This window comes from Perissodus microlepis, chromosome 15 (assembly GCF_051167445.1).
Source record: "Perissodus microlepis isolate ML-2025 ecotype Zambia chromosome 15, ASM5116744v1, whole genome shotgun sequence".
Lineage (NCBI taxonomy): Eukaryota > Metazoa > Chordata > Actinopteri > Cichliformes > Cichlidae > Perissodus > Perissodus microlepis.
Genome location: NC_140475.1, coordinates 12399521 through 12422672, shown reverse-complemented (window position 1 = coordinate 12422672; position 23152 = coordinate 12399521). Strand labels below are relative to the sequence as shown.

The 23152-nt window shown below is 41.8% G+C and overlaps 2 protein-coding genes and 1 long non-coding RNA gene across 5 annotated transcripts in view; 2 read left to right on the top strand and 1 right to left on the bottom strand.

Moving 5' to 3' along the window:
• afg1lb (AFG1 like ATPase b) overlaps positions 1–12215 on the top strand; it is a 30585-nt gene extending 18370 nt beyond the window's left edge. For 2 of the 3 annotated variants that reach the window (XM_084952995.1, XM_084952994.1), the window contains 6 exons: positions 4803–4885; positions 5570–5640; positions 6513–6613; positions 7463–7603; positions 11068–11175; positions 11507–12215. In XM_084952995.1, the coding sequence (XP_084809121.1) occupies positions 4803–4885; positions 5570–5640; positions 6513–6613; positions 7463–7603; positions 11068–11175; positions 11507–11653 (651 nt within the window). In that variant the 3' untranslated portion in view covers positions 11654–12215. The remainder of the gene's footprint in view (positions 1–4802; positions 4886–5569; positions 5641–6512; positions 6614–7462; positions 7604–11067; positions 11176–11506) is intronic. The other variant, XM_084952996.1, reaches the window with a different exon arrangement.
• LOC146371833 (uncharacterized) lies at positions 1154–11079 on the bottom strand. Its single transcript, XR_014802714.1, has 3 exons — positions 9956–11079; positions 7484–7590; positions 1154–1758 (listed from the first exon to the last, which is right to left on the bottom strand). It is a non-coding gene; the product is annotated as an uncharacterized LOC146371833 (long non-coding RNA).
• A 5026-nt stretch (positions 12216–17241) lies between the features above and the next one.
• foxo3b (forkhead box O3b) overlaps positions 17242–23152 on the top strand; it is a 43121-nt gene continuing 37210 nt past the window's right edge. Inside the window, exons 1-2 of the mRNA XM_084954413.1 lie at positions 17242–17573; positions 17904–18624. Coding sequence (XP_084810539.1) covers positions 18067–18624 — 558 coding nt within the window. The 5' untranslated portion in view covers positions 17242–17573; positions 17904–18066. The remainder of the gene's footprint in view (positions 17574–17903; positions 18625–23152) is intronic.

The following is a 23152-nucleotide window of genomic DNA, read 5'->3' as shown; positions in this document are numbered from 1 at the left end:
ATAGTGACTTTATTTTCCCTCCACTTGTTCGATTGCAGTTGCGCACAAAGCTGCCGAGGGGAGAAAAACATGACAACAACCCTGAGGCAACTTTGAGTATCTCTGAGTTTCTATCTGTTTTTAACCCTTCTTTTGATCCACTTTTCATCTCTTTTTTTTGTGTCACTGTCAATACTGGCTCTGTGCTGAGCAGTTGGTGATGAGAAAAAATGAAATATATAAATCAAAACAGAATGACAAAGAGAGAAAGGGAAAAACTGAAGAATGAGAGGGACGTGGTCCTCCACTGAAGACCTTGGTAAGAAGGACCGTGTGTGAAGAGCTGGAAGAGTTCAAATCAAATAGATTTTGATATTTGATGACAGTCATTGTCTTTTAAAACATTTAATGGCAGCATGCTTCGAGGGCAAAGCTCACTTCTTTCATATCAGTGTCTCTCTCTGTCTGTTCTGAAACCTGAACAAGGGGTGATAGGACAAATCGATTTCTTTTAAGCACAAAGAATCAGACCAGGATCCTAATTGTTACCTAAATTTTAATTATTGCAGTTACCTTGGTTCCGTTTGGGCAAATTATGTTTTCCTGTTTTCTATCAGAGTGTTCAGATGTGTAATAGTAAGCATGTACAAATATAGAAATGTCTCTTAATTCGACTTTCATGGGGTGCGTTTTTGCCTTTGCTAGTCACAGTACAGACAACCAGGAAATCAGGGAAAACAGTAGAAGTCAAGCCACCCCAGAAGTGACATAAAGTCAAGCTCCTCTCCCAGTAGATCAGCTGATCTCAGTGGGAGCCCACATCATCTGGCAAACTGACTAAACTGACTAAAGTCACATGTGCAAACCATGTTCACCCTACCTATCTGAATCACTGTGACATCTTTATTCACTGATGCCTGCTCTGTCATCTTCTTGCTGCTTTCAAAGCCCACAGGAGGAGGTCCCAGAACAGAACTGTACCACCAAATATGACCGCACATGGAAATAACAATTTTTGGCTACAGTGATCCTAACAGAAATACTATTCTGAGACTAACTTTATGTATATTACTGACATTAATACCCTTTTGAATGTCAGATTTGAATTATTTGCATCCATTTTAATACACCAGATAATTAGTTATTCACTAATCAGTATCTTTATAGGCAGCAGACTAAGACAGAACACAATCTAACTCGAGACCGAGGTGCTGGGGAGAATTAACTTATATGTAAAAAAAAAAGTTTTACAAAGTCAGCGGTACAAAATCTCAGATGGATGGGGGTAGTACGGACAGGTTTTCACAGTGCACAGAACAAGAAAGATGAAGTCTCTTATTTAATTTTGCTGATTCCTTTTTAATTGTGCACATAAAGTCCTGCAGGTTTAAAAGGCTGCAATGCTACATTGTTGAAGTCTTCTTGTAAAGGTCTTGCAGGTTTATACTATACAAGATGATCAGAGAGCAATTTTTGTCAAGTGTAATGTTTGTAATAAACTGTGTGGAGCCCATGTTTTGCTCGTGTCTGTCATGATCAACAAATGGAGCCTCTGTTGGCCAGGTGCAGGTAGCACACACTGCCCGAGTTACCGTTTTGGTTCAGTCCTGGGCCAACGAAACTCGATGGGTTTAGAGCGGGGGGTCCGGTGGGGTCCTGGATCACAAAAGATGGGGCCTCCAACTCAAACGATGTTTCCCCAAGAGGAGCAGCCGAGGCAGGAGAAGGTTGTGAGAACGACCCTGCAGAACAATCCATCGCCGGCCCAAGGCAGTCACACTTTAAGGGAATAGATCATTAGGTGTAATTAGGGTGTTCACATTGTCACGTACCCCCCCAGACGGCCCAAGAATGAATAAAATCACCAGATACACCCCCAGCCGGCTCACATGCGTGCACACACACACACTAACTAAGCAGCTCCCCAGTTAGTGAAAACACTTTGATGTCAGAAGAGTCGTCCAGAACTTGCCAGCATAAAGGCACTGTTTTAAGCCCCCCCCCCCACACACACACACACACACACACACACATCTCTCTCCCTCTCTCTCGACCCCTCTGTCCCTGCCACCTCCCACTTTTTTTTTTCCCTGTCCCTCCACACAAGGCTGTAAGACACACACGGATGAATGAACGACAACCTTTCCCCTCCTCCCCTCACCCCCCTCCAACCCCCGTCTCTTTTTCAGCCTTCCCACCCTGCATTTCTTTGAGGCCTGGTCAATTCTCCAGGCCAAACAAAAAAAAAAAAAAAAAGCATCAAATGTTTTCTGCTGCTGGGTAATGAGGGAGTGGACCTCATCAGGGCCCAATAGTCAGCTATCCTTGGCTTTTGTTGCAGCTCAATGGCACCGCGCTCTTTGAAAAACTCAAAAGCAACTTTTTGAGGAGTAAAGGATAGAGAAAGATATGTCATGGAGGGAGCGGGCACAGAGGGGAGTGGAGGGAGCAGGGGGGTGAAAAAAAAAAAAAGCCACTCTGTTTTTATGCTAAACGGCTGTCCAGTGAGAGCAGTGGACAGCTCGGACAATGACATGATTTGAGCTACATGTGTTTGGATGACTTTCTTCTAAAGAGTCTCTGATTCTCATGTCTGTCATCTCTCTCTCTTGTGTCTGAGCCGGTGAATGCATCTGTGCGAGCAGGGGAACTCTTAATTTGCTGCTTTTCTGTGAATCTGCGACACGTTTGCCAGGTTTTTACTCCACTAGTTTAAAAAGCTAATATTGTTGCCTGATGGTAATAAACCTTAGGGCTGCACTTCTTTTCTTTTTATGGTTTAATCTGTCACGTGTCTTAATAATGATTAAAATAACAAAAACTGCAGATCGGAGTTTCTTTTAATTTAATTAACAAGACAAAATCTAAAGAGGTGATCATTTAGAAAATACTACAAAACTCCATTAGAAAAACTTCAAAGTATTGCAAATGGATAAATTAATCAAATTGTGAGCCTATAAAATTACTAAATAAAAAAAAAACTAAAGACTGCACACTTGTGACCAATGAATTTGTTACAACCTAAATATTTTCTCAACTTGCAGCACGAGCGCATTTTTATAATTTTTCCTTAAAATAAATGATCACCTCTTCTATCCGTCCACCTGACGGAAGGGAAAAAAAGCTGTTACTCCACTATTTGTACATCGCCATTCGCCGATTAAACTGAAGGGACTGTTTAAGACGAGATTTAAAAGTTGCAAAGTAGACTGACTACATTCGCGAGAGGAGGTTGTCGGTGGCGGCGTCGGGGTGCGGGGAGGCTGCAAAACCACAATGTGTAGGCGGATAAAAATCTTAGAGGAGTGAGAACTTGACAATCCCCTCAAGATGGATAATCAAGTAATGACCCGCGAGGCCTCAGCCTCATCTGATTATAAATAACCAATGGAATCATCATCACTGATTGTGTTTCCATTCCTCCTTCTTTTCCCCTCTCGTATTTGCACCTCGCTCCTCCGTCAAGGAACGCAACAGCCGCCTTTACCGTAGGTACGTTAGAGACGAGGTTCATAAAGGGAGGGAGTTGAAGATGGCAGGAGAAAAGACAAACTGAGATACTAATGATGTGGCGGCAATAGTGACAAGGTTTTTTTTCCTTCTTTTTTTTTTTTCTTTTCTGGAGGGACTATTTACCCGTTGGTGGGGTCACAGTAGGTTGATGAAATGACACCTCCCTTTTGTGCGTGGGGGAGGGCGAGTTTGTCAGGTTGTTATTAAGCCTGATTCAGCCAATTGGCTCAGAGTGGGAACCCCGTTTGTGTGAGCGGACACGGAGATAAAAAGTTGACAGCAGAGAAGAATAGAGTATTTCCGTCCCCTTGCTTTGTGATGATTACTAATTATCCTGCAGCTTAAGGAGGCCAGTGGCAGAAATTCACTGATTTCATAATTTACTGGAGCTGTCGCTGAATACTCAGTCAGCCGATGATGGCTTGGATGGGATGATATGCAGTTCCTCTCTTTTCTTTGATAGAATAGTGGAGATGATGATTATAGTTTGTGCTGTACTCCCTGACATGAATCCTGTTGACGTTTTACTCTATGTGGAAAAGTTTGAACCCTGCATCGCAGGTTCACCCCTGCTGTAACGCACTTGAATAGCTGCAGAACAATGGATCGGCTCGGCAAACCGAGAACAGCTGACACAAAATCCCAAAGCTGTCGGAGGATAGGAGATAAGATGCCGGCTGCCTTCTGTGATGCCTTGTTATTTAATTTAATACTTTTTAGGGTTGTTCTGAATCCATTTTAGTGTAAAAGAAGTGAAGACACAAAGCTCTGATTGTCCATTTTACAGGGTTGCCATATTAACAATGCATCATCAAGACAAATCAAGCTGTCACAATGATTTAAACCTAAAGAAGTGCAATATGTTTTAGCATTTCTATCAGCAATCACCAATATGAAAATCAGAGCTAAATGAAAAATGTACAAAGTTCTGATATTTCTTTAATTTTCCTTATCTTTTTATCAAATAAAAGGACAAGAATAATCGATTAGGTGTGTTAGATAAAGCCTGACACATCTTAGACTGTCAGTGTTGTCCAGAAAGATTAAAATCTCCTTGTGACAAACATGGAAACTGTATTTAATTTTGTTGTCAGTCACACAGGATGACCTGCTGCTGTAAATGCTCACGGGCTCAATGAAGCTGATGCTAAAAGTTGTCTCTAAATTAGTCATTTACATAAAATTATGGGGCAAAAAGAGCACAAATAACACCAAGCTCATGGGCAAATGTTATGTGTGTGTGTGTGTGTGTGTGTGTGTGTGTGTGTGTGTGTGTGTGTGTGTGTGTGTGTGTGTGTGTGTGTCAACAGGAATACTGCCACACCGTCTGCTTAGACACAGGGATTGACTACAGGAAGCTTGGCGAGGCTGCAGCAGGGAAACTTTACTACCTGTAAGACACACAAACACACACACACAAGCACGCTACCTCTCTGCTTCCCTCTTTATAGTCCTCCTCAGCCCAGAGTTTGTGCGGAGGCTGGGTTGAGTTGACATTAACCTGCATTAAACACACACACACGCACACAAACACAGGAAATGCTTGTGCACATCATGTAGTTTGGGCAGAAAGAAAAGGCAAACAGATGAATAAATGAGGGAGACGCAGGCTGGGAGGTTTATAAAGACCTGCATTACCTTGAGAGATCCATGAAAAGAATAAAAAGAGGAATCAATAGAATATGAGAAAAGGGCAGAGCCTTAAAAGCTAGTTTTCTATTTTCCTTGTTACATATGCGCTGTTAGGAACTCGCGCACGCAGGCAAACAAGTGCTTTCGTCTTTTCACTGTATGTAAATAGAGTACATCACACCCTTTTACCTGGAGTTAAAACACAAGCACACACGCAGACACGAACACACACACTTCACAATCTCATTTCGACGTGTATTCACAGGCTAACGCTTGTGTTTAGAGCCTAACATCCTGTTTTTTACCGATGGAGTGAAAAGCTAAGTACCCCTCTCCCCTGCTCTCCTTGCTGCCACCGTTTGATGTGGCCACTTCAGCATTATTAATTTCATATCCTATTATTTCCTTTCTGTTTCATTGCCTGTGTGTGCACGCGCTGGTGCAGCACAGGGGAGCCTGGTGCAGAGGCCTTCTTGGATGCACTGTTTGAAGAGCTCTCATTAAGACAAAAGAGTGGTAAGGGCATTTAAGGAAGACAATGCATTTTAGGAAGATTGATTATTTTTTACTTTTTTTCTGTGACACAAGGACACGTCAAAATTACACATTTTGTAATATTTATATATATGAAAGATAAAAGAAAATACCAAAATCAACAGTGTTGATAACAATTAGACAAATCATCAATGTCTACCTTAATTTGTCTCACATTTATCCTTTCTTAGTATTTAAGGCTCAAAAGTAGATTTTAATTTTTATTTTATTGTTGTTGTCTTTTTAAATTCCCGAAACAGCTGGGGATTTTGAAGACCATGACTTTTCAATCATACAGGATTATCTAGTGTATCTGCTGAAGGTTTTTTTTAACTGCTAATGTTCATGTCACCCAAGCCCACGAGACGGCTCACTCACCTACTTTAAATAGTTCTGTTACAACAATAGAAGTCTGTGGCACAGAGAAATAACATTTATCAGGGTTAAACTACATAGATAACACAATTATACATTTTTTGGGCTATTTGTGATGCTTTTCATGTCATTTTTTTATATGTTATAATTCAACAGGAAAAAACAAAAGCTGCACAATTCTAAATTAAAAACAAACTCTAGACTTGAACTTAGATTTTTAAAATTACTGGGCTTTAAAGGGTTTTTTTTTGTAACACTGTGAAACTTTAGGATTTAATTGTATAGTAAATAGTTTTTTAGTAGTAAACAATATTTTTCATTATGTTTTCTTTTATTTTGTCTTATATTAGAGGTTAAAAGATCAAAAATCGTGAGTGTGTAGCAAAGCAAATTTCATAAATATACTACCTTTTAACCTAACTACATGTATATACTGTAGCCATTGTACATTGTGTGTGTGTGTGTGTGTGTTTCCATAGCTACAGGTCCCCGGGTGCTCTCAGTGCTGGGTAGAGATGTGACTCTAGAAAAGACCTGCGGAACCGTTGCTGACTGTACTTTTGATGAGCTGTGCGGCAGAGTGAGCATTGTTACGATCGATTAATTTGTCATTATTGTGCAACAAAACAGGCTGATACATAACGACACTTAACATCTTTTGGCCACATAAAACTTAAAGAGTAAAACAAGGAGTGTTTTAAGGTAAGCTTTTCTTGGTTTTTAGCTTTAACACTCGCTATACAGATAGAGAACAAATTAGAACTGCTTGACGGCATTTAAAACACCCTGTGAGCACCCTGTGAGTCAAACCACATCCTTATTCTTGTTCTTTTTTTCTTTTTTTTACTACTGAGACACACAAAATCCACTCATTACTAATCAAAACTGCTCAAATTCGAAGCACTTCTCTTGTCCCTGTATTACCTCTATGCTCTGTTTATTGTCCGGGCCTTTGAACTGGATGAGGTATTTTCTGCTCAATGTCAAAAAGAAAGTCTATTGACATTTTTATGATTAGTTGTGCCCACTGCGCCTGAAAAAGGAAGTGTGTAGTGTGTGCAAAGTCTCAACCCTGATGGACAGCGGCGAGTTTTAGAAGGCATGTGAGCTTCAAGGCTTCCTCTGGCATATGTTGGCGAGTCCTCATTAATTTTAAGAGCAATCAGCCTGAATGGCAAAGAACCAAGGACGAGGACGAAAATTACAACAGCTAGAACCTTTTTGCACAAGGTGCCCTCACTTCACAGTTGTCATTTTTTCAGGCCATGTGTGCAGAGTGCAGAAATTCACAGTGCCTGTACCAATTTATGGAGCAGATGTGCACATGTGCAAAGCTGAAATCTTTGCTGTGTTCTTTTGTGGTGTGCTGTCTGTTTGAAGCTCGGGTCTGACTTTGTTTCAGTATCTCACATGCTCTGTCGTTCTCCAGGCTTTGGGTGCCAGCGATTACCTGGAGATGGCGCGGCTCTTCGACACAGTATTGATCCGCCGCGTTCCTGTGCTGACGCTGTCGATGAAGGATCAGGCCAGACGCTTTACCACCCTCATAGACAACTTCTATGACAAAAAGGTGAAAACAAAAAAAAAGAATGAAAGGCATGGATTCTATTACACTCATGTGTTACCGAAGGATTTCTAATGCAGCTTTTCTGCCTTTATTTACAACTTTTAGAACTTTTAGAAATTACATCCATAAAAGTGTTGGATGTGTTGGACATCTCAGTTCAAAACCAAGAGTGTGTAATATAAAATACTCGACTCTTGGCTTCCAACAAGATATATATACACAAAAAAAAGTTTGGCCGCACCTTCTCATTTAATGTTTTTTCTTATTTTCATGACTATTTACATTGTAGATTCTCACTGAAGGCATCAAACCTATGAATGAGCACATATAAACAAAAAAGTCTGAAATAACTCAGAACATGTTTTATATTTTAGATTCTTCAAAACAGCCACCCTTTGCTTTGATTACAACTTTGCACACTCTTGGCATTTTCTTGATGAGCTTCATGAGGTAGTCACCTAAATGGTTTTCCAACAGTCTTGAGGGAGTTCCCAGAGCTCCACTCCATCATTCTCCTTCTTGGTCAAATAGCCCTTACACAGCCCGGAGATGTATTTGGGGTCATTTTCCTGTTGAAAAATAAATGATTCTCCAACTAAACGCAAACCGGATGGGATGGCATATCGCTGCAGGATGCTGTGGGAGCCATGCTGGTTCAGCGTGCCTTCAATATTGAATAAATCACCAACAGTGTCACCAGCAAAGCACCTGCACACCATCACACCTCCTCCTCCATGCTTCACGTTGGGAACATTCATGTAGAGACCATCCGTTCACCTTTTCTGCATCGCACAAAGACACAGCATGTGGAACCAAAGATCTCAAATTTGGAGTCATCAGACCAGTGTACTGATTTCCACTGGTCTAATGTCCATTCCTTGTGTTTCTTGGCCCAAACGAATCTCTTCTGCTGATTGCTTTTCCTTAGTAGTGTCTTCTTGGCAGCTATTTGACCATAAAGGCCTGCACACAGTCTCCTCTGAACATGTTGATGTAGAGATGTGTTTGATACTGGAACTCTGTGTGCCATCTATCTGGGCTCTAATCAGAGGTGCTGCTAACTTGCGATTTCTGAGGCTGGTGACTCAAATGAATTCATCCTCAGAAATTGGCTCACATCCTCGTATGAGCTAATTTCATCGTAGTGCTTGATGGTTTGTGCGACTGCACTTGGGGGCACGTTCAGAGTTTTAGCAATTTTTTGGATTGACTTGCCTTCACTTCTTAAAGTAATGATGGGCTGTCATTTCTCTTTATTTAGCTGATTGGTTCTTGCCATAATATGAATTCTAACGGTTGTCAAATAGGGTTGTCAGCTGTGTACCAACCTGACTTCTGCACAACAAAACTGATGGTCCAAACCCCATTAAGAAGGCATGAAATTCCACAAATGAACAGGTACAAATGATAAGGTACACCTGTGAAGTGAAAACCATTTCAGGTGACTACATCATGAAGCTCACTGAGAGAAGACCAAGGGTTTGTAGCGCTGTCAACAAATAAAGGGTGGCTACTCTGAGGAATCTAAAATATAAAACATATTTAGTTTATATGTTTGTATGTACCTACAATGTACAAAGTAGTAAAAATTAAGTAAAACCATTAAATGAGAAGGAGGAGGAGCATTAGCGCTTCCACAGAGTTTTCTCCACCTGGGTGCACCTGCATCTCTAGGCAGCTGTGTTGGTGACATGCTGCTAAAGGCCATCATACTCCACCTTTGACAGTGGTCCAGCCTGACTCTCTGAAGCTTTGGATGTTTAATTGTGGTACGCTTATGAGCATCCTGAACACTGAAAGGCAGCCTTGGCAGAATCTGTCCAGAGCTCTGGATAAATATGAATATGTTGTGGTGATATATGAATGCTACTGAAGCCGTATATCAAGGGCAACCCTACTGCCCCAATCCTTTCCTGGAGAAAGGGGTCTTGGGATGCCTTGTGATGTCATGTTGCTACGTCACTCTCCTGGCTTGATAAATTGAATGAGGTGTCAACCGTGGAGCTAGTCATGCCTCCATATATATGCTCCCTTGGGTCACTGCAGTCTTGCGCCCTGACAGGTTGTGTTGGATGTTAGCATTGGTGCTGCTCTATGGAGGTTTCAGGTTTAGCCTGTTGCCCTGTGATGAAAGGTGAGTCTTGCTTGTGCCATTTTCCACAGTGGGTTTCCATGTCATCCAGTTTCCATGTGAACCATCAGAGGTGCTTTGTATTATTCCTAATCATCCACAAACATCTCTTTTCAGTCTCTTTGTTGGCCTTGGATCAGAAATTTGGAACTCCTTCGTAGCTGAACTGAATTTGCATTACACTCTCCTGACAGTCTTGCTAATGGACATACACATCCAAGTACCTGTCACTTTTATCCTGTTCAGGCAGACTTCTGTAAGCCACAGTCAGTGGGCTCTCTTGCTTCAGGCCGATTCTTGCCTTTCTTTTGCTCGCAGAAACCTTGGGATTGTGAATGAGAGCACTTTTATCACATCACATCAATGAGACAATAACACGTCCCACAATAACATTTAAATCCAATAATTCAAGACAGGGAATGAATGTGTGAGTAAGCTACCAGTAAACAGACACTTGGCCCTTAATGTTATAGACAGTAACTCCCACATCGCTCTTTCTTGCCCCCTTGTCCAAGGTGAGGGTGGTGCTGCTGGCAGCACCTGGATGCGTGTTGGTATTTTTTTTTTTTTTTAATTTTTTTATGTAAGAGTCTTCTTTGTTTGCTGGCTACAGGTAGGAAAATTTTACTTTACCAGCTTTTGGTGCCACATCATCTTTTGGTACAGTGAAAGTGATTAAAGCCCAGCTAATGACCTGGTAATGGAAATATATACACCAATACAGGTACCTGTGATAGGCCAACATCATCATTAGGATTATTTTTGGACAATAAATATATCAGTCAGGCTCCCGTAGGGCTACTATCACACTCACGCGGTTTTTCATTTGTTTGATTGGGGTTTTTTTGCAAAATACTCTATTCGGCACTGAAAAAAGTATTTACTACAAGGGTTAAACCCCTCAACACTGTGCCAGCCTCATAACAGGTAACTTCATACTCACTGATTTGTTACCTTTTAACCCCATATTATATTCAATTTAATTTTAGTTATGCAGCACCAAGTCACAACAACAATCACCTAAAGGCGCTTTAAATTGTAAGGTAAAGACCCTACAGTGACACAGAGAAAACCCCAACAAAGAGTTGACCCCCTGTGAGCAAGCACTTTGTGACAGTGGGAAGGAACAACTCTTAACAGGAAGAAACCTTGGGATTGTGAATGAGAGCACTTTTATCACATCAATGAGACAATAACACTTCCCACAATAACATTTAAATCCAATAATTCAAGACAGGGAATGAATGTATGAGTAAGCTACCAGTAAACAGACACTTGGCCCTTAATGTTATAGACAGTAACTCCCACATCGCTCTTTCTTGCCCCCTTGTCCAAGGTGAGGGTGGTGCTGCTGGCAGATGCTCCTTTGGACCGGCTGTTTGTCCACACTGGAGGAGATGATGAGAGGGACCGACAGCTCCTGGATGACCTAGGCCTCAGTGAGGTAAGGTCACATCTCTGTTATTTATCCCGTTGAATCGGATATCACTATATTATTATTTTTTTTTTAGTTTAATAACAAACTGGCTTGTTGCTGCTATTGAAGTTGTGTCCTCAATTTCTCTGTTTTAAGGAATAATTCACTAAGATCTAGATCCTTTTTACAGAAATGCAGTATTCACTTTCACATATTTACACACAGATGTACAGGCTGGAGATTAAATAGATGACTCTACACTCATTAGCCCGATGATTTAATCTTTCTCCCCTGCTGCATAAACATTTCTCTTTTGAGTATACAAGTTGCCAACTCTGGTGTCGATTCGTCTATTCAGAAGGCAGCAGAGCGACTTACCCTCTTCACAGCCGAGGAGGAGATCTTTGCCTTCCAGAGGACAATCTCTAGACTGATGGAGATGCAGACGGAGGCATACTGGCTGGAGGGAGACCGCAATCGCAGAAAGACCCACAGTGAAACTTAGCGCCTGTTCCTAACTGTCATGATAATTATCTACCTCGACACAGCACAGAGCCTCTAAGCACTAACACTGCATAGGAGATGCATTCAGTTAAGCAGAAGTAGAAAAGACCAAGTCTGTTTTGGGAAACCAAAATCACCTTTTTCTTCTTCTTCTTCAGAGAAATCAATATTTAACAAGGCAAAACAAAGCATAGTACCTGTGTGTGTGTTGTACTTTTTTTCTGCCTGGTCCTTTTTTGTGACATGTGCTATCTCCCCATTGAAAACGATTTGTTTTAAATAATATGAAAACCTCTCTAACATGAGCGAACCACAGGCAAACGGATGCTCACTTTAGAGAGGAGGGAAGTGTGTTTCACTGCAGTTGGTTACTGCCCTCTAGTGGGTGGATGTGAAAAGGGCAAGGTGTTTTCAAGCTGTCCATTTGAGCACTGATGTTGATTTAGGATATGCTTGCTATTATTCAATATACTTAATGTATTTTATGTTAAGGAACTTCTGCCATTTTTGTAAGCTCTCTATGAAATCGGAGAGAAAATAAAGTTAACTTTGTCTTGCAATAATATTTGTTTTATTTGTGCACTTTTTGAATAGATCTTTAAATTTCTCTGTAAGGTTTTTATGACACTTGAGCCAAATTGATGATTTGAAGCAACTTAGAGCCCATATTTCAACATGACAACAGGATTAAGAGGACTATATAGTATATAGAGAGTGTGTATATATAGACACCATCCACTTCATCAGTTAAACTTTGGAATTGCAAGTCCTTTCAGAGCTTCCTTAATTCTTTGTGGCATAGATTCAACAAGATACTGGAAGCATTCCTCTGAGATTTTGGTCCATATTGATATGATAGCATCACACAGTTACTGCAGATTTATCAGCTACACATCCATGATGCAAATCTCCCATTCCACCACGTCACAAAGGTGTTCTGTTGGATCTGGTGACTGTGGACATTTGAGTACAGTGGCCTCATTGTCATCTTCAAAAAACCAGTTTGAGATGATTTGAGCTTCGTGACATGATGTGTTATCCTGCTGGAAGCAACCATCAGTACACTGTGGCCCTGAAAGGATGGACACAGTCAGCAGCAATACTCACTTAGGCTGTGGTGGTTAAAAGATACTCTGTTGGTACTGAAAGGCCCAAAGTATGCCAAGAAAAAATCCCCCACACCATTACATCATCACCAGGCTGCTGAACCATTGATACGAGGTTAGGATGGATATATATGCTTTTATGTTGTTTATATCTGTGAAGGTTCTCAGTCATCCAGGTCATCGTAGTCAAAGGAGCTTGCAAAGAAAAGCGTCTGGACTTCTTTAAGTTACTTGAAGACGTTTCACCTCTCATCCGAGAAGCTTCTTCAGTTCTAAGGTCAAATGGCGAAGAGTCCCAGATTTAAACCTAGTGGGAGTATCCCCCCAAAGAGGGACAAAAGGACCCCCTGATGATCCTCTAATCGCCTGAGCCAAGGTGTGAAAATGGGTGTGGGTCCCAATCAGCCAGGGTTTCGGGTGAGCTCATTGTGAAACCTGGCCCCACCTTATCATGCGAATTCCTGAGGTCAGATGGCCCAGGATGTGAGTGGGCGTTAAGGCGTCTGGGGAGGGAACTCAAAACTGGATTATAGATGGCAGACAGTTGGTGTCGTAAACCACCGCCTCTGTTCAAAGATGGTCGCTCACAGTGGACATAGATGGCTTCTTTCACTCCTCTTTCAAACCATCTGTCCTCTCTGTCCAAAATGTGAACATTGGCATCCTCGAAAGAGTGTCCTTTATCCTTAAGATGCAGATGGACTGCTGAGTCTTGTCCTGTGGAGGTGGCTCTTCTATGTTGTGCCATACGCTTGTGAAGTGGCTGTTTGGCTCCCCACCATTTGACCTTAGAACTGAAGAAGCTTCTCGGATGAGAGGTGAAACGTCTTCAAGCAACTTAAAGAAGTCCAGACGCTTTTCTTTGCAAGCTCCTTTGACTATGTTGTTTATACTTAATTCCTACCATCCAAATGTCGGATATCAAGACCCATTAGACCAGACGACAGTTTTCCAGTGTCATGTTGTCCAACACCTAGTGAACTCGGGTGAATTGAAGCCCCATTTTCCTTTTTTTTTTTTTTTTGGCTGACTGGAGAGGCACCCAGTGTGGAATTCTGCTGCTGTAACCCATCTGCTGCAAGGTTTGACGTGTTGTGCAGTCAGAGATGCTCCTCTGCATACTTTAGTTGTAACAAGCAGTCATTTAAGCAGTCTGGCCATTCGCTTCTGACCTGTAGCATCAACAGCGCATTTACGCTGGAAAAACTGCCACTCGCTGAATATTTTCTTTTTTATTGGTCATTCTCAGTAAAGCCTAGAGATGGTTGCGTGGAAAAATCTCAGTTGTTCAGCTGTTTCTGAAATACTCCGACTGGCTCATCTGGCACCAACAACCATGGCACTTTCAAACTAACTTAAATCACCTTTATTCCTGATTCTGATCCACAATTCGAGCACCAGATCATCTTGACAATGCCTAAGTGTTTTGGGTTGATGCCATGTGATTGGCTGATTATATATTTGCAGTAACAAGGAGCTGAGCAGGTGTACCTAACAACTTGATCAGTAAGTTTGCCCAAATCTAATTTGTGGTTATTAAAATATAAATATGTTTCTTGTATATCATCTATATTTTTGTGTAAATTCAAAGTCAGTTTGAACTTTAACTGTGTTATCCATATTCGTTTGCACTTCCCTCATTTGAGCCTGTAGGAGGCGGCAGAGGGCTTAACATTTAAGGATAAGGTCATCACAGTGCACTGCTCCATCACAGACAAACCCACTCTGACTACAGACTACATTATCTAAACCAAGACCGTTATGTAACACAGTTTGTTTGTACGAAGTGTCCATCCAGCCAGTATCATGGAACAAGTAGCTTACAAAAACACTGAGGTAAATGTATAATCTCATTAGATTTAAGCGCACACACCTACACACACATACACACGATGTGGGTGCGTGTACACACATCACGTGTGCAATCATTAAAATGTGCTTGAGTGGGTAGTAAAGGATGCAAGTCCACCCACCATACAACTTTCAATTAAAGTTTGGGATTTGTTTTTTTTTAAAACGATCTCCACCCACAGGGAGGCCCCTAATCCAATCAGACCATTATGCCATTTGGGGTAAACATCTGACATAAACAGAGAAGGCCGCCCTTGCTTTGTGATTGTCTTAATTGGATGATTTACGCTGGCTTAGAGGGATGTTTGTCATCTCAGTCCTGCCTGGATTCTGGATACCCCATGCTGACATAGGGAAGACTAAATCAGTTCACCTTTTGACATCTGTCCACCGTCATATCATCCATTTGCTCATCAGGCTGCTGCCTGAAACTGTCCTGATAATGTTGTGATTTCACCTGGACAAAAGAAGAGGGGTTAAAATTCAGATGCTTTTTGATTCGTGTGTGTTGACAATCCTGGATTTACAAGCTTCAGAAGGGGCATGTAGGGTGAAGCTGACTTATCTTGGAGCACAACAAACCGACCTAGAAAGGAAGTAGAGTGCATACCTTCCACTTATAAAATATTACATAGAATAAAAGAAAATATAGGCACATTATTTTAAATGTGCATGTCAATATTGCTGACCAGATGACAGAGCAAACACAAGTCAGTATATATATATATATATATATATATATATATATATATATATATATATATATATATATATATATATATATATATATATATATATAGTTAAATACATATATATACAGCTGGCCCAATTCTGGCCCCTGGGCCTTATGTTTGACACCACTGATCTAAGGGTTGAGGTTTTTTTTGGCTAAATAGATGCGATGAACATGCTCAAGAAACAACTGCTACTGCTGTGGAAGAAATAAAAGACTACAAAGCAAAATAAGCTATACAAATAAAGCCAATTTTAAGGTTTATAAGAGCAGATTCAGTGTAAAAATGTCTCAAAGTTCTTGAAATAATTTAAAAAATAACAATCGGTGCATCAGATTTATAGTAGTTAGAGCGGGGGAAACCATCAAGTGTAGTGTAGTTAATGATTTACTGCTGCAAAAATATTAAACCCAAACAAAATCATTCTTAAAATTCTCCCCAAGTAACCAAACACTAACTCCCTTCGGATATCTTGAAGGTTCAGCCTGATATAAAGCAGCTGAAAGATAAAAGTGTGATCATGTTGGTGAAAGTACACAGGGCTTTTGTGTGTGCGTGTGTGTGTGTGTGTGTAAACTCAGACATCCTGACCTCCCGCTGAACATCCACTGAGCATTTAACTCTGTAGTTCTCGGCAGGCGCCAAACTGCTGCATCAGGTATTCTCTTTGACATGAAGAGAACAAAAACCATCCCACAATGCGTGTGTGTGTGTGTGTGTGTGTGTGTGTGTGTGTGTGTGTGTGTGTGTGTGTGTGTGTGTAATTCTGTACAGTACACACTCTAGCCTGCTGCTGTGGATGAGCGTGTGAGCTGTAGGCTACCAGGCCACCTGGGAAAATGTGTGTCATTGAGCACAGTAAAACAATAGTGTTAATAATAACAACCAACTGATACTTAATGCTTGTGCACTGTGATGAGATTTACTCAAAGGCCAGCAAATGGATAATACATTGTTTATTTGCATGATCTGACTGGTAGTGGAAGCAATATCCTCACCCTTAAATGTGACAATGACGCCATAGAAATTAAACGCGATAAATCAACAAATGAAAGCAGCACACAAATTGTAACGTGTTATTGGATCAAATGCATGAAAACATAAAGTAATGAATCCATACTGTAATGCTTCAGTGATATTTTTGCTTCAGTCTTTCATGAACGCGCATTCCTGCACAGAAAGGCGAACACGCGCGCTCGGTGAAACAAAGACGTGGACGAGGCTCTTTTGAAGCAGTCAAGGTGGAGGAGAAGCAGCGGGGAGGAGGGGATGGAGGCCCGGAGCATCACTTACTGGACCGAAAACCATCTAGGATTACTCTCCTCATCTCTAGAAGGGATGACGTAATTCTGGACTACAAAAGTGGGAGTGGTCTGGGCGTGATTGACCGATTAAAGGCACACTCGGCCACTGAACTTTGAGTACTGAATAGGAAGTTAACTTTAAAGATGAATGTAAATCAGTATGTTTTTAAATATCACTTTAATATAAATGTTTTAGATATGTTTTGGCGAAAAAACGAATAATTTTAATATTGCACCATATATAAAACTTGATAAATGTAACAATTTATAAGGTTTTATGAAGCAACTGACATTAAACTTGTTGCTTTTTTAAAAATATATACCTGCACCTGTTGTGTCACAAATTCCATTTCCTGAAACAATATGTTAGCTTTCCAATAACAGTGAAATCCTTTCTGAAGTAAACATGTTAAGGACTTCAGTGTTTCTCCCTCTTCCTTCTCCTCCTGTGTCCTTTAATTTCTTTGCACACCACTGACATGTCAGGACGTGTCCCAGCCGTGCAGCAATCTTTAGTTCCAGCCTCCTCTGCGCGCAGAGATACAGCCGTCCGATATAACTGTAGTGTCACTTTAAAAGGCGATCCCATGCGCAGGATCCAGAGGGCTGGTCTTTAATCGACTTGCGTGCGCGCGCGTGTGTGTAAAGAGTGTGTGTGAGCCTATGCATGCGCGTGTGTATGTATCTCAGTGTGTGGAGGGCAGATCGAGATACAGTAGTAACCCGGAGTGAGGTGGCAGTCTTATTCCACATCGACACCGACTTGCCCTGCATGCGTCCTGTCTGCATTTACATCGCTGTGCGCACTTGAGGAGTGAAAGAGAAAAGAGTCAAGATGGCAACTGGAAGTGGCTGTGGACAATCCGGGATTTAGTCTTTTCTGTATTTTGAGGTTTTTTGTGCTATCAAGTGACCGGCCGTGCAAGGTATTTAATTTAAAGTGTTCGTAACAGATTTATGCTCCAGAGAAAGGAAGCTTTAGCACTTTCTCCTCCGCCGGTGCTCTCCAGATTCTTGCAGCAGGAGGGGATTATGCGTAGAGCTTCTGTTAGTGAAGTAGTATTTTATTATAAATGTAGTGAAGATCACGGGGTGCCATGTTTAAATAGTACTAGTGTGGCTTCACTGACACATTTAGCACTGTGTTTTGTAGACTCGGCTTTTTTTTTTTGTTGTTGTTGTTGTTGATGCTTTTTTGCTTTTCTATAACGAAGTGCTTTGGGTTTGATTCTTGTTTTTCTTCCTGTCCTTCCCAGGCGTGAATAACTGAAGTTTTTCTCGGGACTTATCTGCTATAGAATTAGCAACAAAGGACGGGAGCGCGCATTCATGGGATGCGACTTTGACAGCTCTCCATTTCTTGTCCTTTAACTTTATTATCTGGCAGCGGGGGCGAGATTGTGATTGGAGCCGGAGAGAATGGCTGAGGCTCCGCTCCCCGATACACTCAAGGACCTGGAAGTGGCTATAGACCCGGACTTTGAGCCCCAAAAGCGGCCAAGGTCTTGCACCTGGCCTCTGCCGCGACCGGACTCGAGCGCGGTGAAGCCGGAGAGCAATGACACAGATATTATACCCGAGGAAGAGGATGACGAAGAGGACAGTGCCACCGCGGCTGCCATCAGTGTCAATGGCTCTGGCACGGCGGCAGAAGATCAGAGTAGCAACAGTCCCATTGCCGATGGAGCGCTCTCCTCACCCGGCCAGGAGAGCAGTGGCTCCCCGCTCTCCACACACTCCCCGACGGCCACCCCTGGCGCTCTGAACCCCAGCAGCTTGTCTGCCGTGCAGACCCCAAGGAAAACATCATCTCGCCGTAACGCCTGGGGGAATCTCTCCTACGCCGACCTGATAACCAAAGCCATTGAGAGCTCGCCAGAAAAGAGACTGACACTGTCCCAGATTTATGAGTGGATGGTGAGATCCATCCCTTACTTCAAAGACAAAGGCGACAGCAACAGCTCCGCAGGATGGAAGGTAAGAGTCTACCCACCATCCAGCCCACCAGCCGCCCCCCCCTTCCTCCATCAAAACAAAAACAAAAAGCATGTGGCTTGCAAACCCACTGACGTACACTCACAAACAGACACTCACATGCACTCAATTATGCCAAGACTGTCGATTCCCCCCCCCCTTCCAGCTTCTATTTATTTGGGAAGTCTGGCACTCATTACACCTCTCATTATCATGCTAATGGAAATTACAGAGCAGTAAGAAAACACAGGTGTTTTTTTTAAGGTCATTTAAGATCACGAATCTCTTTAATCAGCATGAGGATTGGTAACTCCTTTACATAATTATCTTCTAAATGTAACAAAATGTGACATGAGGAGCTTATTCCAAAAAAACATTATAAAACATTATAAGTTCCTAATCCGTGATATTTCTTTGATGGCTGGAAATGGAGCAAACGAACACTTGAACCGGTTTGTCTGGAAACACAGTGGCATATTTTGAGTAAAGCGGTCATACATAAGACTTTCAAAGAATGATGCAGTTATATAAGACAGTTACTGAACAGCAGCTAATCCGCTTGGCCAAGGAGCTGAATGTAAACATAACAATTTAACACTAGTGCTCTGTGGAAACATTTGAATCCCGAGGCCTTCCTTTTATGACTAACCTCTGCAATGAAACCTCACTGTGGTTGGTTCAGTGAAACCATTCAGTCTTTCTGTGGTTGCGATACTAGAATGACACTTTGATAGTCACTTGGATTATATATATATATATATATATATATATATATATATATATATATATATATATATATATATATATATATATATATATGAGACACATTTCCATTATGTTATTGTAACCACAGAGGCATTGCCCTGTTTGCTATTTGTTATGTAAACCTTGGCAGGGATCTGCCAGTCTCCTGGGTCAGGTAGGCAACTGCCAAGGTTGCTGATCCTACCATGGGGGAATTACATAAGATCTGCCCTGAGTTTGGGCGAGCTGTTATGCATCGATCTGGTGACTGAAAAGGCATATGGGGACTGTGAAAAAAGAGAGGGCGTTGGAGGGAAGTACAAAAGGTCAAAGAGCAGAGATTAACACCCACCATAAGCTGAAGGATCGGTCCTTTGGGGGCCCATATTTTGTCAGGCCTTCTCAAGTTTTCTTATGTGATATGGTTCGGGGTGTAGCCTCATCAAGGCCGAGTTCACCGTCACCATGCAGGGCTGTTACTCCTGGAATTTCGGGCATGAGGGCCAAGCTGTCAGAGGTTTAGTGTTACACATGTCCTGTCAGTAAATCTTGGCCGGGGCTCACAGCCTATGCCTTCTTCTTTCTTCTTTTTGTTGAATAAGACAGGCAGACTCTAGCTGCTTTTAGCTGTAACAGAGTTTTGACGTCTTTTTCTATCACAGATCTGTGATACAGAGCAGTGCAGTTTATTTTAATCAGGCATATTTCATTCAAGTGGCCAGTGTGTCTCTCGGCGTCATACTACCCATCACATCCTTTAAGATTCCAGGAAATGAGCAGTGAGCAACGTTTATTGAGACCATTAGGATGAGTGCCTTGAGGTTTCCAAAAAACATCTTTTGTGAATCAGATTGGATTTGTTTTTAGCCTGAGCAAAGGTAAACACAGAAATTAGAAGCCTGGATCAGGAATCTTCAGGATACTTGCCAACTGACTAACCAGAAACATATTCTTGTGCGTGCTGGTTTGTTTACATGTGTGATGCTGAGGAAAACTTTCCATTTAATGTGTTTTGGTGCTGGAGCGGTGGTAGCAAATTAGATAAAGTGGTTCGTGTTTGCAGGTTTCCAGGCTTCAAGAACAGAGAGTTTTGTAATCGGAAGGTTGCCGGTTCGAGCCCCGGCTTGGACAGTCTCGGTCGTTGTGTCCTTGGGCAAGACACTTCACCCGTTGCCTACTGGTGGTGGTCAGAGGGCCCGGTGGCGCCAGTGTTCGGCAGCCTCGCCTCTGTCAGTGCGCCCCAGGGTGGCTGTGGCTACAATGTAGCTTGCCATCACCAGTGTGTGAATGGGTGGATGACTGAATGTGTAAAGCGCTTTGGGGTCCTTAGGGACTAGTAAAGCGCTACACAAATACAGGCCATTCATTCCAGCTGATCTTGGGCTTTACTTCCAGTGGCGTTTAGGGATGTAAAATACCATCTCCAGGGTGGTGATGTTTATCAAAGCCACAAGTTCATTAGGTGTACTTCCACAGCTGGGATCATTTTCCTTCATAGAGGAATCTAGTTATTCAAAGTGTTACACAAAAGGTCTCAAACTGGAGAAAAAAAAGTTAAACATGTTGCAGGGATTCACCAAATCTTTATTGAAATCTGTGTTGAAATAATCTGTGATTCGATAACACTGGATTTTTAAAGGATGACACTTCTACAGCTCTGAAATAATGAGCAGGCTTCTCAGCATTAAGGCCTGAGCATGTCCCAAGCTGTACTAAGGCTTTAGTGAAAAGCCCATGAAACTAAAGACAGCCTGCAGAGCCCAGTTTTCAGAGGACTGCCTCTGCATGGGGACCTCAGAGTCCCTTTCCTTTGCTCTTAGGTTTCACCTCCACACAGAGGTTTGAACACCTACAGTTTCATGCACCCAGGGCACCTTTGTTGAGGAGATTTGCTGAGCAAATCCTAGTAATCCTCCTGAGGTCTCTCTCACAGGTTCCCACCTACAACATTGTGCTCCATGTCTTTCTCAGTTAACCATCAGCCTCAGTAAAAGCAGATAGCCAACAATAACGCTTTTATTACCTTAGATTGTCTTTAATCGGGGACGGAAACTGGATGTTCTTTTCCTGAAACATGTACCATTTGTCATTAACTTGTTCTTAGACACTGAAAACAAGTTTTCATTTCCTAAGTTAAAAGAAAAACTGTATCTTTTCTTTTTGCCCTCAGAAGCAGAATCCAATGAGCATTTTTCCTGAGTGTGCTAGACCAAATACACCTAACTTTTTGGACTGAACCAGTATATTTTGGAGTTTCTCAGCAAGGTTTCTGTCGTGGTGGTGGTGGTGGGGGGGTGGTCTGGTTCAGAGTTGCTGAAATGTGTGTTAAAAAGCTTTGGTATGGCGGGGGAGTGAATCTCAAAATAGCACACATGCATGCACATGCATAACACTGGGTTTGTGTGCGTGTTGTTTGCATAAACGAAAGATTAGGTGCACCTGTGTGTATTTCTGTGCAAGTACACGCAAGTATTCTGAGCTGCAGTGAACTTTGTGCTCCAGTGTTACTTAACCTCGTTGTAATAGGCTCCCTGTTCCCAATGGCTGCCCGTCACAGGCCAAGCCCTAGTTGTGTCACATTGGTAATTAAGGTTAAGAGGTTGTAACAGCTACACTGCACATAAAGTACGGTTATCGCCATCTGATATAAAGCTGATTGCTTAAGCTCTTGTCTGTGTGTTTTTTTTAAATAGGGTTAGACCAGACATTTCCACACGGACATGCTGAGACATATCTAGTGCATTTGTCTGGTCATGTTCGGGCTCATCGAAACAGTTCAGGAGTTGTAAGTTAATACAGGGATCTGAAATTAATTTTATTGATTAGATTATGTTAGTCTTTAAGATCCTTATGGTTGCAACACACTTTAAACAAATATTAAAGTCCTTGGATAATTGATGGATACTTGGAGAGACTTCACGTTCAGCTGAAACCGCAGAACACTGAGTCACAACCACATGAGTTAAAGGCACCTTATCTGATTCTCACTCTACAAAGAGAAAAGAAAACAGGTTCATCTACAGAACAACTGCAACAGTCACACACGCAGGGATAGAAACAGGCTCCCGACCTAACCGTTACACATTAGACCATCTGACTTTGTGTGGAAAACAGTTACAAAAACCTGTGTTTGATTATCCAGGCACTCCGAAACAGTTGATTCTTTGGAGCCGAAATTATTTATTGTTTCTATTATAGCGGGACAAGGTGGAGAAAAAGGGAAGTAGGGGAAAAATACAGCTTTCTTCACTTTTCATTCCTTGCTCATTATTCCATTGTTGGATGAGATTTATTTGGGTGATAGGAGCCCAGCTTGAGTGCAGATCCAATTCTAGAAACGGCAAATCAAATAAAACACCAGAAAATAGTGAAAATAGTTCTTGATATGAGCTGAAACCCTGCATGCCATAGTAAAATTTTTATTTTTATTTCACCTTTTATATGACTACTCACCTGATCTGTTCTGAAAAGACGTGCTTGACCAGTCTCTCGTAATAGGGCTGGATTTTCTAAAGCCTAAAACCAGAGTCCAAGGGAGGCAAACGAGTCTAGTTCCCTCCCAGACCACTTAAATTACAGTTGTATTATTAAGGATTTCTTTTGTCCAGCCAGAGGAAAAACATGTGGCCTACCTCAGCTTTAAGCACTCTTTGAGGTTGATGACGGGATATTAAAGAAACTCTCATAATACTGAAGGAGAATACCAAAAAAGATTAGACAGGAGAAATGGGTGGTGTGTGTATGTGTCTGTGTGTATGTGGAGCACAATCTGAAGTCCTCTCAGATG